At 34.8% G+C, this 18,621-nt stretch overlaps 1 protein-coding gene and 1 long non-coding RNA gene across 3 annotated transcripts in view; both read right to left on the bottom strand.

Annotated features, from left to right (window-relative positions):
- LOC134534762 (zinc finger protein on ecdysone puffs) overlaps positions 1-18,621 on the bottom strand; it is a 66,954-nt gene that overhangs the window by 36,253 nt on the left and 12,080 nt on the right. For both annotated transcript variants that reach the window (XM_063373301.1, XM_063373302.1), the window contains exon 5: positions 89-140. In XM_063373301.1, the coding sequence (XP_063229371.1) occupies positions 89-140 (52 nt within the window). The remainder of the gene's footprint in view (positions 1-88; positions 141-18,621) is intronic.
- LOC134534763 (uncharacterized) lies at positions 7,444-18,616 on the bottom strand. The gene is made up of 2 exons (XR_010075535.1): positions 16,144-18,616; positions 7,444-13,897 (listed from the first exon to the last, which is right to left on the bottom strand). It is a non-coding gene; the product is annotated as an uncharacterized LOC134534763 (long non-coding RNA).

Raw genomic sequence — 18,621 nt, 5'->3', positions numbered from 1 at the left:
AAACAAATGTATAAATATTTAAGGATATTTCAGAACTGAACTTTCCATACCAAAGTGGCAAATCATTGTGTAGTATGTGTAATCTTACCTCTTTGTCATCACCTTTCTTCCAATATTTCTTCCTTCCAGCATCACCCTCTCTGTGGATAACAGCCCCTCACGTCAGTCACATTGGTTTGAATGATAACCAAATATACACAATACACAATAAAGATACCACACTTGCATAAAAACTATTCACTTATACTGAACTAGTAATGCAACGCAGACCTTCAGCTTAGGGCAAAATATAACAATAGAATAGGTATAGGTGGCCACAACCACAATATGCTCGTGACAAAATATGTGCACTGGATTTAAGAACCTATTAGAAGAGCCAGAACAAAACCAAACTGGCCAAGTACCCACTAAATTATTATACACCAATCCCTCACTTAGCATGACCCATGCATTCCTAAAATTGTCTGTGTTATCCGAAATCGCGTATTCTGAAGCATTGTACTCCATAAATAGCAAGGCTAATTTAATTAATGTGTTCCAAAATGTGTAGGAAAATATTCTTTACGTAATACAAACAAGTAGAATAACATTCAGCGATAAATCTTCATAAGCCTACCATCAAATACTTTGTATGACAAATACGACTCCGTGTAATGGGAGATAGTTATCGTCAGTCAGCTGGTTGACTTGCCCACCCGGGCGTGACTTGCAACTCACATAGCATACCTTTCCACAAACTTTCCAAACCATCCTTTACTTGCTGTGAAACCGATATTACTGTCTGGTTAATTACAAATTTTTATTTTTTAAATTAAAGTGCTTATTTGTGTATCACCACTTGGTTCACATCAATCCTGTCAGGCCTGTGATTTTCTTTTTTCATTGCACCATTCATTTAACAACCTTTTCCATGTGAATCATTTGTTCATTTCTGTTCCGGTATCTAATGTCAGATATATAACTATGCACTAGAACATCTGGAGCATGATATTCTTCCCTAATTACTATCATGGGAGAATTCCCCTGACCAATTTCCACTTCCTTGAATTTTCATAATGTGGATACCCTGCAACATCATGTGAACATATAGAAGGAAAAAGGAAGGCAATCTCTCTGTAATTGCAGCAGCCAGACGTGATGTTACGTCACCAGTCGGCCATCTTGTCAAAGACATGAATATCTGCCGATACCTCTTACCAGGTATTAGTATTGGAACAGTGCTCAGACAGACAAGCCTGCCCATAGTCAAGCGTAGACTAAAGTGAGATTCCCCTAGTTTTTAGGAATGTCTTAGCGTTTCTGCACATTTAATTGTTTGGAAATAAGTATACCCTACATGAGTAACTCTAAAGTCATTACAGAGTATGTCCCTTGAATACAATAATTCTATGCATGTGCCTTGAGAACTGTACGTATTGTTTAGTTAATGTATTTATTTGTGAAACCTTCCACTTAAAATTAAATATTACTGGAGAAACCATTAACATCTAACTTCACAATTATTCTTTCAAATCAATTATTTCCACACCACTGAACACAACCCCTCCTTTTATGATATCCCTCAACCCACCATTCAACTCTTATGCCCAATCTATTTCATGTACACATGCTCACTCTTTTACAATGTGCTATCTCCCTTAAATCATGTTCTCTCACACACATTCGTGCTCTCCTGCACTTGTATGATCTCTTCCTTGCACTCATGCACTATCTCACTATCTCTCTCTCTCTACTGCACTGACTAAAAACCCCACCCCCCTCCCACACTCGTTTACGTGCTCTCTTTTGCACTGTCCTACTCGTTATCTATCTCCGCATCTCTCTTGCACTTGTATTCTCTCTCTCTCCCCCAAGCTCTCTCACCTTTGTTTTCTCACTTGTGCTCGCTTGCACTTGTGCTCTCTCTTACACACTCTCCTTTGTGCTCTTCTCACTTACATGCTCTTTCTTATTCATTCTCTCTCCCCTTCTCTCTCAATACCATGATCTCCCGCTTTCCCATGCTCTTTTTTTATAATAATAATAATAAAACCAGCTTCCCTTCACTCATTTCAGTTAAGCCAGTCATAAATTTTTAGTTGAGCCAAACTCAAGGAACCCAAATTTTAAAGCTATAGTAAACACGAACACCCAAAGTATAAAATAATTAAGAACGTAAAAATTCAGTTTTTTCTAACTCAAACACTGACTTAAGTGATCCTTGAATGATGTACTCTCATAAGTTAACAAACACATGTTTTATTTATTTATATGTAACTAATAGTTATGCAGTGGAGAAAACTGTGCAAATGATACTGCTTATATTCTTGTGTATTTATTGACCAAATGGGCAAATGTTTGTGATCAGAATACACAATTGTAGTAAAATCACACAATCAACATGAAACATAACTGTACAGCACATAGAGCAGAATAGTGCAGAAATGTACACCAACTGCTAAGAAAAAAATGCCAAGATGATTAATAACAAAAGAGTAATAAGACAATGCACACAGTTGTAAACTCTTTAAGCGGTGGTTTTTGCATGCAAATGTATTGATATTGAGGGCCTCAAAAAATCATGAACCATGAAAAAACTGAAAAATTACAAGGTTAGCTAGCTGGTTTTTAAAGTTTTTTCAGCAAAATTTAAAAAATTTTGAAGAAAAAAACACTGGCGTGAAATACAGCTGTTTTCACAAGATGATCGAAGCCATTTCTGAAAATGTCACAGCTGGTCAAAGATTTGTAACACAGTAAAAAAAATTCAATAACAAAAGTATTTTTATGTTTTAACATAGTATTTTTTTTACTACAGCACAAATCAATGTTATATATGAAAGCCTCAAATGTGATATTTGGTCTCTTTGACCATGCTGTTGGTACTGTGTCTACAATGCAGAGTTATACATCTTGTTTATTAAATCTTAAGTTGTTTAAATTATACCTGGTTATACCATATTTACCCACATGGGTAGCACATTTTATGCGATTTTTTGTTTAGTAACATGTACTGCAACCCTTATGCCAATTTTGTCATTTTGGGTAAAAAATATATATATATAATTGCACTGTGTGGTTGAATATGTGCCAAAATAACAAGCCTGTGTCAGGTTTTAGAAAATATGTTGCGTTTAAGTATAAATTGTTTAATAGTCTAGTGCTTGGCAAGAGACGAAAATTTAAAAATAAACCAGGCAGAGACCGAGATAGATAAAGGATTATGCAGAGAGAAAAAAAGAGGTGGGAGGGGGGTTGTGCATGTGTGAGTGCAGTGTGGCCATACAGTAGTTATTGTGGTACTCCCTCCCCCTCTCATCATTGTAAATGGTAAATGGTAAATGTCCTTGAACTAACACTGTTACACAATCACGCCTACCTACCACAGGTTTTTGTGACACAATTGAATTCAAACATTGTTTTTGGCGTGGGATTTCCCATGCTTTCAACTGCAACATTCCATAACAAAACTGCTGAAAAGGGCAGTCTTTTTTTATAGGAGGAACAGTTTAAAAAAAAAAAGAACAAGTGCAGTCTCTCCTCTCTTGAGGAAGCAGACAATATAAAAAAAATACAATAGGCAGGAAGGGAAATATGAGTATAAAAAAGTATTCTTGAGCCACAAAGGCAACAAATAAGCGGAGACACCAACCATAAAGACTTCAGTTATATTCTACTGGAAACAGATTTATGGTGCAATCAATGTTGGAGAGTGATCCTTATGAAAATGTTAGAATTTTTTTGCCCAAAATTATGCCACCCATAGGCAGGGATAATCCATCTGCAGGTAAATATGGTAAGTTTTACTTTTTTTTAAGTACTTGATGGGACACGTGGTTTTTTTAGTGGAGAATAACTTTGTTTACCGGAAAACTTACAAAAAATCAGTGAGAAAAAAAGGAACTAACCTAACTTGTAGTTTTTTTTTACATTTTCGAAATTTATAGTTTATGCCGAGAAATAATTGTTAAAGTTAAGTGAAAACGATAAAATGTGTTTTACGTATGTTTAGCCCTGTTCCTTTGTTTACCTTTACTTAAGTTGTTAATGCAAAATTAATTAAGTGAAATTAATTACAATTTTTTTATTGTTTTAAAGGAACATGGTACTTTTATTAATCCTGGATAAAATTTTCATCCCAGTATACAATAAAGCTGTTTCTTAAACATATACAAGTAATAACTACAAATACCTCATCTTTTTAATTTTTAGACCTAAATTTAACACGTATCTACATTTATTAATACAATTCTACATTAAAAATAGTTTGTTTTTACATTTCCCTAGCTACAATTACTTTGCAGTGTGTAAATAAAATGAATTATTTAAGAACTCTACTATGAAAGGTATTTTATGATTTTTGAAGCATTGAATACAAGATACTGAATCTCAGCTGCAGGATTCTTAGAACTAAACCAATGCAGAACCTTCAAAACAGATATTGACATTTGTCCAATAATAGGATTATTAACAGAAATTTTAAAATTATTAAAGCATTAAGATTTTGAAGTATAAGACATAGGAGATAGAACAAGGTGGTGTGTCCAGTAATTCTAACCTTAAGGGCAAGTATCTTTATTAAGACTAAGATCCATAGTTTTGCAGCCACGAGGGAAATTATCTCCCGTGAATATCATTGTAAGTAAACAAATGTAAAGCCATAGTTTTGTAAAGAAAACTTTGAATTTTTAAATATGATGAAAAACATTTTCTCAAAAAATTATTTTTTATTAATTTTTAATTAAGAAAATTTTAAAACTAAATATTGGGTATTTATAAAAACTGTACAAGGCTTTTGCTTTGCACACAATGTAAATTAAGTATCCTGAACAATTCTATGTCACTTAAATGATTGCATACCGTACAGAATTTAAATTATTTGAGTTTAAAACTTGTTATTTAACGGACGCGTGTAGCTCGTGAAATAGATGAATGATGTGTGAGTTTAGCATTACGCCGCTAGACGGCAGGCATGATGAGTGTAGAGTTTACCCGCTAGATGTTCCAACTATCGCAGAGGACTACAAAACTGGTGTCGGTGACAGTAAGCCATTGTATTTTGAAGATAGAAAGAAGCTAATCGACGAAAACTCTTCCATTTCCTTTGAACTATATTGAACACTGAAACTTTTTCCCCTTAATATTTCACAGATTTGATTTTACGGTACTCTGTAGAACTTTAATTTCTAACATTTGATTCTCTATCATAGCAAAATTTATTGTATTTATATTAATAGTCCTATTTCGTGAATCAAACGTGACGTATTATATAATATACATTCAAAATATATTGTACGTAAGAAAACTAGGTAAATTATGTGGTCAGGAATCTGAAAGCTGTACTAGTAAAACTGTACCATACCAATGAAACAGTTGTACGCTTACAAGCGTGCAGTGTTTACTAACACATTTTAATTATTTGGTTTCAAAACTGCATAAATATATTTTCTTTATTTTACTTTTTACAGCAACACACGTCCTCTTTCGCCCCATGGTCCGCTCTGTGAGTATCAGGTCACCTAATATTTTGAATGTTATTGTAATTTTGGCAATTTAAAAATTGTAATTTATGTGTAGTAAAGCGATTTTTAATTTTTATAATTTAATTTTTTATAGTTGGTTTTCTAATGGTATATACGTTCCTTTATTTCCTATAATAAACTCATCTTTTACTACTGGAATCTTTCCATAATATCTTCAAACTGCAAGAACTATTTCTCTGCATAAGAAAGGCAATAAATCCATTATATAAAATTATTGTCTGATAGCAGTTACGTCTAGTTTCGCAAAAATATTTGAACAATGTGTTAAAATTATATGTATGAAAATTATGAAATACTATCACATTTACAACAGCTAGAAGCACTGAAACAGATTTCGCTGATTTTTTTATAAAAGCTACAGATACAAGGCAATTGATGATGAATCAATAGGAATTTTTTGTAAAGCATCTAACACAACAGACACAATTAATCAAAATATAATGTTGAATAAAAAAAAGAATTTTAACTGGGAATAGTTTAAAAACACACAAATTATTACAGTTTTATCTTAATGACATGAAGCATATAGTACCCATTCTGCTCTGCCTTAATGATTGGGTCTGCATTGTCAAATCTGATATCCAAACAACAAATATCGGGGTTGCCCAAGTAAGCATAGTCCTGTCTTATTGAATACGTGAATAATGCGGAAGAATCAGTAAAAATAAGTATCTCATTAGCTTTGTGGATGACTCCAACATAATATTCTCAACAGTACGAAAGTTTGTTTCAGAGAAACGTTTTAGATACTATTCATAAGATTTTCGATAAATTGTATTACATTTGGTAGTGAATTTAGTAAGGTAGTTAAGAAGTGTTCTGTTCTATAACCACTATTTTTTAAATCCCTTACAGTATTGGTTGGTCGACGTACAGTATTTTCTCGCGTAAAGGAGTTTTTGTTTTGCAAAAATTTTTGAGAAAAAAATTAAAAACATGTTTTTCTGGGTTTATTTGAGGGCAGGGCAGCTTGGCATGCATCAAACAGCAAGCCATGTATTGTGTAGGGCGGCAGGAGGTTATTTTGTAAGCGGCAGTGATACAGACTTGTATTATAGTTTGTCCGCTCTCAGTAGGACTGTTGAAGGCATGACAGACGTAGGCAGTTAGTCCTATCTCAAACGACATAAAGATAAAGAAAGCTGGACTCACGCGCTTGTGTTGATGTGCAGTGTTGTCGGTGAAGAAGAGGGGGGAAGTGAAAGAGGAAGGGAAGTGGGTGAAGCAGGTACCTACGTAGTCAGCAAGCGCTGTTAGTATTTCTAACACTCATTTGTCTCTCTCTTTTCCTCCCTCTCTTTCTTTTGAGGGCGCCAGTTGCTTCTCATCCTAGGTCGGCGGAGGGGTAAAACTAAAAATAGACCAGCCAACACCCTTCCTTTCTTCCTTCCTTTGCTCCCTTTTTTTTTTTTCACCGTTTTCACATACCTTCTCCACCAGCTAGCTGGCAGGAGGGAGGTTAAGCCACGCCTCTTACTCTCCCCCATGCGGACTCGCTGTCTCTCTCTCCCTCCCTCATTAGAACAAAGATACACGACGTTCCGCCAGCTGTTTCATTTGATCAAAATTAAATTGGTGTTTAAATAAGTTTTGGGCGTTTTGGCAGTATTTAATTTTGCTTTTATTAAATGTAATTTTTAATACCTGAAAAAAAAAGGAGGGGAGGAGTAAATACGGTTTTAAGTATTATTTCAGACGATAGTTGTAGATACTATTTATTAAGTTTGCAGAAAATAAGAATGTATTTTATATGGCAAGAATGTTATAATTTTTGTTTGTATTTCAATTCTAATTGTTTGAACTCCCTGCAACAATGTTTAGACTTATCAAAAATCACTTTATGAAATTTTTTTTTAGATAACATCAAGTTTACAAACAATTTGAATTTATATGATGGCGTGCCTGCTAAGGAAGTTAAGAATTTTTTTTTGTCGGTTAACCTCTTTTTATTATTCCTTGCAGTTATTTTGAGAAAAGTTTTTGGTAAGAATTTAACGAGGTATAAGTATAATAACAATAACTCTTCATACGGATGCGGGGGTTATAGCAATTGTCCTATTAAAAAAAAATAAACCTTCCCCATTTCTGCCCCATTAGTCAGATATTTGCCATTAACAAACTCGACTGAGATTTCTCAATTTTTTTTGCATTAGTCTGGAAATGTTTTGTGCAAAATTATGTAGTTATCATGTTCATAAAAATTTATGTATGTGTGTGTGTGTATATATAATGTTTTGAGATGATGATTTTGGGGACACAACCATGTAACGAAAAACTTTGTAGAAATTGTCCTGAAGATGTACAGTGGTAACTGTTACAAAACGAAGTCTTTCTCCGAAATCTACCTAATTATAAAAAAAAATAGGATTACTTTAATCAGGTTGGCCAACAAACTTTGACACTGAAATTCATGTACATTTCCAGGTTTTCAAAGAGCAAAATATAGTTTATCAAGGAATTATCTTGACGGTGAAACTACACAAATTGAAGATGTCAATATAAAGTTATGTACTAATAACACAGGTCATATACTTATATTCCCACAAAATACAGCATAAACAATTTAATTATTGTTTTTGAGCTGCCAGAACAAAAAAAAAAAAAAAAACTTAAATAAAATAGTTCCCAAACTATATAACCAACCAAAAATGATTAATATACATAGTCATGTGGCAGGTTAAAATTTCCTAAGTGCCTTTATTGGCTGCTTATTAAAACATCCGAAAATATTAAAATATTGTATTCAATAGTACTTTTATATTTTAAGATTCAAAGTTTTATTTTGAAATTATTAAGCTACTGTATCTTACATTTTGTTGTTCACCATAACACTATTAATTGCTTAGAATAAAGATAATAATGGCAGGCAAGAACTCAAGAAAACTACGCAAAAATTTGTTATGCTCTTGCTCTAGTCAATACAGATTCTGAGTTTGCGAATAAACATTGGATATTTACATTTTCATCTGCTCATCGAAATACTTGCATATTTTTATTTACGAATTCCATAAAATAGCCATTGCCATTCTATAAATAAATTTTTTTAAAGGTAGACCTATAAATTTTAACAAAAATATACACAATACAATAAAAATTAAAAATATGTCAATGAAACCCTCTTGTTTATGCTCTTATACACATTTTCAGCCAGCCAAATGTTGTGAGCAAGTTTTAACAACATTTTTTTACTTGTTAATATGGTTTATATAATGTAATATATATTTTCAATGAATCCGAATAGTGTTTACTGTACCTTTGTAGATTAACTAAACCTTCAATTTGGCAAATGTCATTCATGACATCACAAAACTATGGCAAATGGAATCCACACACTCTGACAGCCTGCTGATGAGCCCAAATATTTCAATCTAACCATCTTGACACATACAGAGTAACTTCACGCATGGTCACGTCTGAGGACCACCTAATTGTACCAGGGCTTTCAATTGTTTTAGAAAAAAAAATTGAACGCTTACATGTAAATGGTAAGAAATTTTTTTATCAGTATTGATAGAGCCAGTTAAGTATTCAATTTAAGATTTGTGATAGGAAATAAATTAATTTACTTAACGTATTCACCCAAAAATAAGACGATAGTTTCTTCCTTCTAAAGAATTCAAAAAATCAGGGGTCATCTAACAACCGAGATCAAACTTTTTTTTTGAAGATCGTTTTGTTGTATAACCTACCTATAATAACAAAGGCTGTTTATTTATTTATTAATAGCCTCCAATATAACCCAAACAATGGGTTTCCCATACGCCAAATATTGCAGCATTCATGTTTTCAATATCTTACTCATTAAAAATGCCGTAATGTTACTCCAGCTAAGCAACGAGCATATAGGCAGCTAAGTAAACAATAGCCGTCTCATAGATAACAATACGGACGTGTATACGACACTTTCTCTGCTGCATGCCATAGCCATGTTCCAGGCTGCCAACATCGCAAAGCGAAAGATCAGTAGTCCCGTCAATATGGAACAAACTTTGTGTACTTTTATCTTTGAAGTGGCATATGTTAACGATACATATTTATCTATGGTGAACGTAAATTGCATTGTTTATTTGTGACAAAGTCGTTTTTACATTCGGTAATCGTTATGGCTGACCACTTGGATGAAGACAGTGAAAGTGATGATCATAGTGACAGTGGAGAATAGTAAAATGTGTAATGTAATTAACTGAAACTGGAAAGAAAGAAAAGCAGTTGAAATGACTTAATTCAGTGTTTTAAATTGTTATTTGTAGAAGACAATTTTAGAAATATTTGTAGATATTGCTTATATCAATGTTTTCTTGTGAATCCAGGCAATGGCACCAAAAGAAAGAAGTTAAGATTGTGATTTTATAATTTTTTCTGAAACATGTTTTCATAATTGGGGGGTCGTCTAACATCCAGGGTTGTCTTATTTTCGGGTGAATACGGTACATAGTCCCCATGCAAAACCGTAACAAAACATATTGACACACGAAAGAGGATAAACATCTCAACTTGATCGCACACAAAAATAAGAATAACTCTTCTGAACAGCATTTTGGCAAAAATTACATTTTTCACAAACTACAGCTATGTTCAAATGTAATAGCTTGTCTGTATGAACTAAACCCAGAAAGAAGATTCTGGGCATTTATACAATGAAATTTGTCAGAAGCTGTACACGAAATTCAAACAATATAAAATTGATAAAACCAAATTATCAAGTAAAATTAACATCTCAATAAGTTGGCTACCTTTCGTATATATTTAAAATCATATTCACTCTACATCGAAGCAATCTTAAGATGTGAATGCCCAAGGACGATAAAGGTATTCAATTCTTTAGTGATCAGCCGCCAACTTTCAATATGATCATGGTTGAATTAATCAAAGTCGACGAAACAACATTAAAGCAGAACTGCCGCCAATGAACAAACTATAAAAACTATTACTGTTTTTTTTTGTTAAATTGAAATGAAATTCTAATATCATCATAAGTCTGGGTTTGACATAACCTGTAAAACTAGCAGACATATTATCTGCAAAACAGATATATTGTCACGAACACCTAGCCGGTGCCACCGCCATTTCTGTCACGATCCACCTTCAGAGGGGGGGGCGAGAATCGTAGCTCTTTACATAGAAACAACTCGCTTGGCATCAACTAGTCTTAACTTCATAAAATACTTTACTGTACCTAGGATCATAGGTTCGTCATCCCGTACAGGATGTCTGGTGAGAGCTGAACTAAGGAGATTTTGCAAAATAACATAATACTTAATTAAAATTATTTTATTCTTAAAGTCAAATACTCAACATCATTTTAAAGAACATTTAAATAGCAGGATTACAATTTAAAACAATAATCTCTTTACTTCCTTAACGATTGAACGACCTTACAAGAGAGAGAATGAGAGAACTTCACTAAACACTTCCCTAGTCCTTCCGAATACCTCAAATCATAATTAATACTTAAAATTAAAACAAAGATAAGTCCATACTCACATTTTCCGAAAAGCCTTTCTTGATCGATTACTTTAAAAAAATAACGTAGGGGCCTCTCCTGCCCTTGAAATCCCGAACGAACATTACATTTTAAAAACTATGACGCGTGACCCCTGACGAGGGCCATAGCCTCCGCCCGAAAGCTTGACGACTACATTATGACCTAACTTAAATTAAACGACTCGTGGCCTCTGGCGTCGACCATAGCTTCCGCCCGAAAGCTTGAATTCCTACATCACGAACGAACTAACAACTCGTGACCACAGGTGAGACGCATAGCCTCCGCCTGAGTGAGCCTGAATTCCTACATCACGAACGAACTAACAACTCGTGACCACAGGTGAGACGCATAGCCTCCGCCTGAGTGAGCCCCGAGTCACCAATCACTTGCGCTTAAATTCGCGCGCCCTGCCGCGCCTACCATAACAAAAGCTCGTTATTGAAGTCAAATTTACTAAACAACTAACTAGAACATCTGGGAAGACTACCCCCCCTCTACCCCGATGTGCAGGCCACACCGCGCGGCTTGTTACGACAGCGCGCCCCAGTAACTGCGGCCCGTGGCTGCGCCAGCGCGCGGCCAAACAAACAAACAAAATTCTGCAAGCCCGCAGCGCGCCGCGCCGGCCCCGTGCCCCAATTACATGGTCACGCCACTTGCGCTGACGAGTGAACAGAGCAGCCAGCCCAGAGTCCCGTCAGTAAAGTCCCTAAATTTGATTTCAACAACCCTGCAAAATTTCAACCCGCGACATAACCCTCCCCTCACAGAGCTCGAGCCCCATCGAGCTACCTCAAAATTACAAATTGTCTTTTTCCATTAAACCATAACTATAAATTCCTCATTTCACAAAAATAATAATTTTCTTAGTTCCTTGCTGTCTGAACATACATCTAGATTCTGCATAAGATTTATTTTAAAACAACAAGTATTCATAAAATTAAATGTAAAACTTTTATCTGGTTTGTTCTCACAGGGACCTTCAGAGGCTCGAGTTCTCAATTCTAAAAAAATTGTTCTGTTAGTGAAGCTCTCTTTACAAATTAAATTACTGTTCTTAGTTTCTCAGTATTCGTTAAACAATGTGCAAATTCTTGATAATTATTATTATTTTTTTTTTTTTTCGGTTTCCGTTTATTACCATACTTCTTTCGTTCTTCAAAAAAAATTAAGTGTCCTTACAGTGTTTCAATTAATTAAACTCTTATCTCGTGAAGGTTGGTGCAACTCCTCGAAGTCAGTGTTGTCGAGAAGAGTAGCTCCCTGGGCTGGCCATCAGCAAACACCACTCAACTCCAACAGCTACTGGACTGGCTTCCAGGGCAGCTCACAACTTCTCCCCACATCTGCTTCGGAGTTGTGCCATCCTCATCACGAACAGATTACAATTCTGAAACATCATCAACAGGCATTACCATCACGCCTGACAAATACAAAACTAACTACTAAACTGCAATCGATGGGCAAGGATGCAAACACACAAAAAAATAAAATTAATTAATTCAACTGCTAACATAAAGTATCCCACCCTTAGCATAATCTAATCAGGCAAATAATTTGATAGGAAAAACTTAAGGAAGGGAAACATGACCTCCAATGATTTTCCATAACTCTTGAGTCTTGATCTTCTCTATACAGCAAATAGTCCCCACGAAGTAACTGGGTTGAAGGTCAGTTCACATGACCCACCCATAACCTCTTCTACTCTTCTTTTCTTCTGGGGGCAACCACAATGCCCACCAATCTCTCTCCATGGTGCCGAACCAGCTATCCCATGAGAGTAAACAACGTAGTCAATAGAAGCGCAGAGGGGAAACACCAATCTCTGGCTTGTCGAGTCATAAAACTGCTTTATCTTCTTCTTCTTCTTCTTCTGAGTAAAACATCTGATTAATCTTGCTACTATTCTTCCAAACAGTAAAAGTTCATCAGGTATCTTCATGAAAGAAACATTCTAACTAATAATTCTTCATTTTTCTTCTTCTTTATTTCTGTTAGTTGTAATAGAAGGCCATGTTAGGGAGGTTATAGGGAAAAAGAGTGGCCAATTCCCACCCCATCACCCACCTAGATCATGACTAATTAACTTTTAAACTTTCTATTTCAAACAAATAAAAAAAAAACATTTTTTTTTTAATTCAAACTTTTAAACTATAATTACTTTTACTTCATAACCTCAAAAGCTAATCAATAATTCTAAATGAAATTGTGATTTACTGCATCCTTGTTCCATCCGATCTGTTTGTTTATAACCTTTCTTGTAAAGTATAAAATTTTCAAACATTACTAATTCAAAAAAAAATTAAATTCTGGTGTCCTTTGAGTTACAATTAACTTTACTATTTCTTAGCTTGAAATAATTTAAGTTTTCAGAACTATTTCATTGTCTAATTCACAACACTTAAAAATCAACTCAAAACAACAAATCATCAAAATCAATAAGATCATCTGACCTACCTATCAGTACTGTGAACTTGAACTGTTCGTACACATTTATAATAAGCTATTGTATTTAAATTCCAACCTAAATAAGGTTTAAAAAAAAACTACTAATCCCTCTGTAAATTAAGAAAATTAACTTTAAAAATTAAACTTAATGTATTAGTTCTTTTTGACAGCTACCACAACTCACTAGTTCCATTACATTACTATAACCTAAAAAGTTCTGTAAATAATGTTTATAACAAAAAAAAACTCCAGTTACTGTCTTCCATAAAAAAAAATAAAACTTTACATGACCTTATTAATCTCCACTTGTAAGTCCATGGCTGCCAGCTTTCTCTTCTCTTGAATCTTCAGTCTTGGCTCTTGTTTCAGTGATCTTGTATCTTGTCTCTCGAACTCTTGTCATCTTGTAAACTGGACTGCTGCTCAGCTCATCTTAAGGAATCTGTAACAGTTTCAAAAATACATGTTAATTTAAATTACATAATTCCTGTTCTTTGGTCCTAAAAAAAAAATTGTATTATTAGTACACATTACCCTGAAACAACATTATTATTCATTGTTTATTACTTAAAAAAAATGCTTTACCATAAAATCCTTTTTTGTTCTTTTCATTAGGCCTATTTATTTTCCTTCTTCTTAATTAAATTCTGCTTCAAATGTTAATCCTAACTTAAGACCTACCATCTATTTATTATTCATTACCTACATTATTTATGTTACCCTAAAATTCCCATAAGTTTCTAATACTTCCTATCAAAGACATTCTCTCTAAAAAAAAATTTACTTGTGACTCTTAACTTAACAAACTTAAAAAAAACTTTTACACTAGACTTAACTTATTATTCATTCTTAGTTACTAAATTTCTATATGTAAACTTTAGTACTTACAAACAAAAACTGCCTATTTCTCTCTACCTCTTAATCTCTTTCAATTATTACAATAATAATGTTACCTTGCATCTTTAAACTTTCTTCTTTTCAATTAAATTAGACATCTCATAACAATAAAAATTCTGCCTATACTCTTCTTATGGGTGTACAAACCAACAACAAAATTTCAAATTCTCAAGTTTCCTTATATTTAAATTATGCAATACAAATAACCTCTGTGGTGCCTGTACCCTTTTAGGCCTACCACCTTCTCCTCTCACAGCATGACAACTCTTATTCCTCGGGGTCTGTATTCACTGTTACAAATCAAATATCTCAAAAAAATTAAAAACAAATTTATTATTTTAAGAAAACAAAAATTTACATTGAATTTACTATGGAGCCTGGAAATCTTAATGTCTCACAGCAGCTAACATGACTAAATCCCATGGAACCCCAGGTTTACATAACCTGTGCCCAAAAATTTAAGCATACCAGGCTTTCTCTGCACTGGTTTTACAGCATCACACACTATTTAGGGCCCCTGATCTGCCATCAGTCCCAAGGAGTTTTCCCACAACCCCTCTCTACACAAGCGCCTACCGCATTCCTCTCAATTGGCTATCGGTTTTACGGCATTCTTTTGGGATCCGACCATCAAGTTAGGGCTAATCGAACACTAAACCTCCATACTTCCAAACTAATGTAAATCAATTAAATTTTCTCTGTAATTTCTTAAAATCCAAATAAAAATTATTCAAACATGCCCAAGAAACTTTCAAAAAAAAAATTCATAATCTTATCTTCAAACCCTTAAAATAAAAATAAATAGATTACTCTGTTTTCTCCTTAATAACTGTAAACTGTCAACAAATATCATGTCGTAAATTTTAACTATGCTTACTGACTCTTAATCATAAAATCTCATTTGTCCTAATTAATAAACAACCGATTTCCTTAAAATCTCACTGTATCTCTCACACTCAAACTTCACTGGTTGAATATCTCAATAAATTCAAAAACAATTATCTAAACTCTTAAAGAAACTCCTCCCCAATTATTCAAATTACTTCACCTTATTTTATTTCATTACTTAAAACACCTTACTCAAAAAAAATTAATTAATTATCTAGCTATCTTCCATTATTATTTATTTACCGAACAAAACTTTCTCCTAAATTAATTTAGTAAAATTCAATTTCACATTAGGCAAGTACACTAACTCTCTACAGCAATGTTTCTCATTTCCCTCCTTCCTAACTGAATCCAATCTTACTTAACCTCCAGGGAATTTACCTCACAAAATAACCAAAAATTTCACTGTAGTGCCTATCTGCTATAGGCCCACTACACAGGGGGCTCTAACCCCACCAACAAACTTCATTGAAATGGTACCCTATCCCATACAGGATAGCCACTTCGGTACTACCATGGGGAACTCCTGCCCCAAACTACTAACAACACTCAGGATTCTCCTAACCCTTAATTCACGTAGATAGCCCATCTCCTATGGGTCTGTTCTACAATTCCCTTTCTTCCCAGGGACACAACACCTCACCTTAGGGTCCCTCGCCTTAAAGAAAACATTAATTTTGTCTCTCTGTTCCCTTGGAGTAAATTCCCTCTACACACAAAAACTATCCTTCCCACTTTTCTCAATGCTTATCGATTTTATAATGTACCTCCTTAATAATGTTTACAAATCCCAAAAAAATATTTTTAAAACCGAGGTAGAATTTAACTAACAAAAACATAAACAACTTACAACGAAACACTTCTAGCCTATACATCATACACTTCTTAAATTAAATTACTTACATACTGAAAGTTCCTCTTCTCCTAAAACACACTTAAATTTAAATTTATTTAACCAATAGTCTATTTTCTTATCGCTAAGTTACCGTACAGCTGATCAAAACAAGGTCACGGCCTGTCCACGTCTCCGTATGAGCCCGTGACGTCACCGAATTCCATCAGGTGCGCCAACCCTCGCTTGCGGTTCCTCCGTTCTCCGCTAGGTCTCAGCACCTCCCCGTCACGTGTTCACTCTGCCACGTCCACTGACGTGTCGTTCTGAAACAACTCTCAACATTTTTCTAATTAAAACAAAACATCACTATAAATTCTATAACTCTCTTTTACATAAACTCTCGTTTTCTCTTTAATTCCTTTCTAACGTTTATCCTTTCCTCGACTGATTTAATTCGTACGTCTCGTCTCCTACGCGCACGAAAACAAAACAAACTTCTCTTGAAAATAATTCCTATTTACGAAAAAAACTTTATTTTAAATTTTAACTCTCTTAACCTACAATCTTAAAATTAATTTCAATTAAATTAAACCACTTGCATTATCTCTATTAATCATTTAAATTATAACGTATTCTCCTCACGTAAAAATCCCTGATAAACTCAACGACTTAAAACAACTTATCACTATAAACTTTATCCTTACAAGTATACTCAAATAAACATCTGTTACGTCAAAAAAAAAATCTCAAAGACTTCCTCCACTATAGACTAAAATTCCGTAATCCTCTCCTCAAGTAAACTCTTAATAACCTGCTATCAGAAGCTGAAACTAACTTAATAATAAACATAAAAATCTACCTCTCTCTCTCTCCAGAAATAGAACCTATCCGGCGAACTCTACCATTTCTGTCACGAACACCTAGCCGGTGCCACCGCCATTTCTGTCACGATCCACCTTCAGAGGGGGGGGCGAGAATCGTAGCTCTTTACATAGAAACAACTCGCTTGGCATCAACTAGTCTTAACTTCATAAAATACTTTACTGTACCTAGGATCATAGGTTCGTCATCCCGTACAGGATGTCTGGTGAGAGCTGAACTAAGGAGATTTTGCAAAATAACATAATACTTAATTAAAATTATTTTATTCTTAAAGTCAAATACTCAACATCATTTTAAAGAACATTTAAATAGCAGGATTACAATTTAAAACAATAATCTCTTTACTTCCTTAACGATTGAACGACCTTACAAGAGAGAGAATGAGAGAACTTCACTAAACACTTCCCTAGTCCTTCCGAATACCTCAAATCATAATTAATACTTAAAATTAAAACAAAGATAAGTCCATACTCACATTTTCCGAAAAGCCTTTCTTGATCGATTACTTTAAAAAAATAACGTAGGGGCCTCTCCTGCCCTTGAAATCCCGAACGAACATTACATTTTAAAAACTATGACGCGTGACCCCTGACGAGGGCCATAGCCTCCGCCCGAAAGCTTGACGACTACATTATGACCTAACTTAAATTAAACGACTCGTGGCCTCTGGCGTCGACCATAGCTTCCGCCCGAAAGCTTGAATTCCTACATCACGAACGAACTAACAACTCGTGACCACAGGTGAGACGCATAGCCTCCGCCTGAGTGAGCCTGAATTCCTACATCACGAACGAACTAACAACTCGTGACCACAGGTGAGACGCATAGCCTCCGCCTGAGTGAGCCCCGAGTCACCAATCACTTGCGCTTAAATTCGCGCGCCCTGCCGCGCCTACCATAACAAAAGCTCGTTATTGAAGTCAAATTTACTAAACAACTAACTAGAACATCTGGGAAGACTACCCCCCCTCTACCCCGATGTGCAGGCCACACCGCGCGGCTTGTTACGACAGCGCGCCCCAGTAACTGCGGCCCGTGGCTGCGCCAGCGCGCGGCCAAACAAACAAACAAAATTCTGCAAGCCCGCAGCGCGCCGCGCCGGCCCCGTGCCCCAATTACATGGTCACGCCACTTGCGCTGACGAGTGAACAGAGCAGCCAGCCCAGAGTCCCGTCAGTAAAGTCCCTAAATTTGATTTCAACAACCCTGCAAAATTTCAACCCGCGACAATATATGAAATTCCTGGCGATAAGTACTTCAAGCATAATTCCAGGTTTTTTTCCCCAGACAATGAAAATTCTTTCATTTCCCCCATTTCTCCCGAAATTCAAGGCTGGTAGCCACCCTGTAAATGATAGCAATCTACAGAATTTATAAATAATTTTAAAATCCTTGAGTGAATAACAGATGAACAATTAAGGAAACAAAAATATTTTTTCAACCAACACTATCGAGGATATCTTGGAAGTGAGCACAAATAGCACATCGATCAATGTCAAAAGAAGAAAAGAAAAGCTACGAAAGAGAGATGTTATTCTAAATGATCAGGAATATGAAAGGAGAGGCAATTAACTGAATAAAATATGCGGTTTGAGAAAATACAAAAATTAGATTTGCAAAAAGAAGACAATGCAGGAAGGAATCAAATAACATTATCCTGCTTA

The sequence above is a fragment of the Bacillus rossius genome, chromosome 8 (assembly GCF_032445375.1).
Source record: "Bacillus rossius redtenbacheri isolate Brsri chromosome 8, Brsri_v3, whole genome shotgun sequence".
NCBI classification, from domain to species: Eukaryota; Metazoa; Arthropoda; class Insecta; order Phasmatodea; family Bacillidae; genus Bacillus; species Bacillus rossius.
This window is presented reverse-complemented; position numbering and strand designations above follow the sequence as displayed.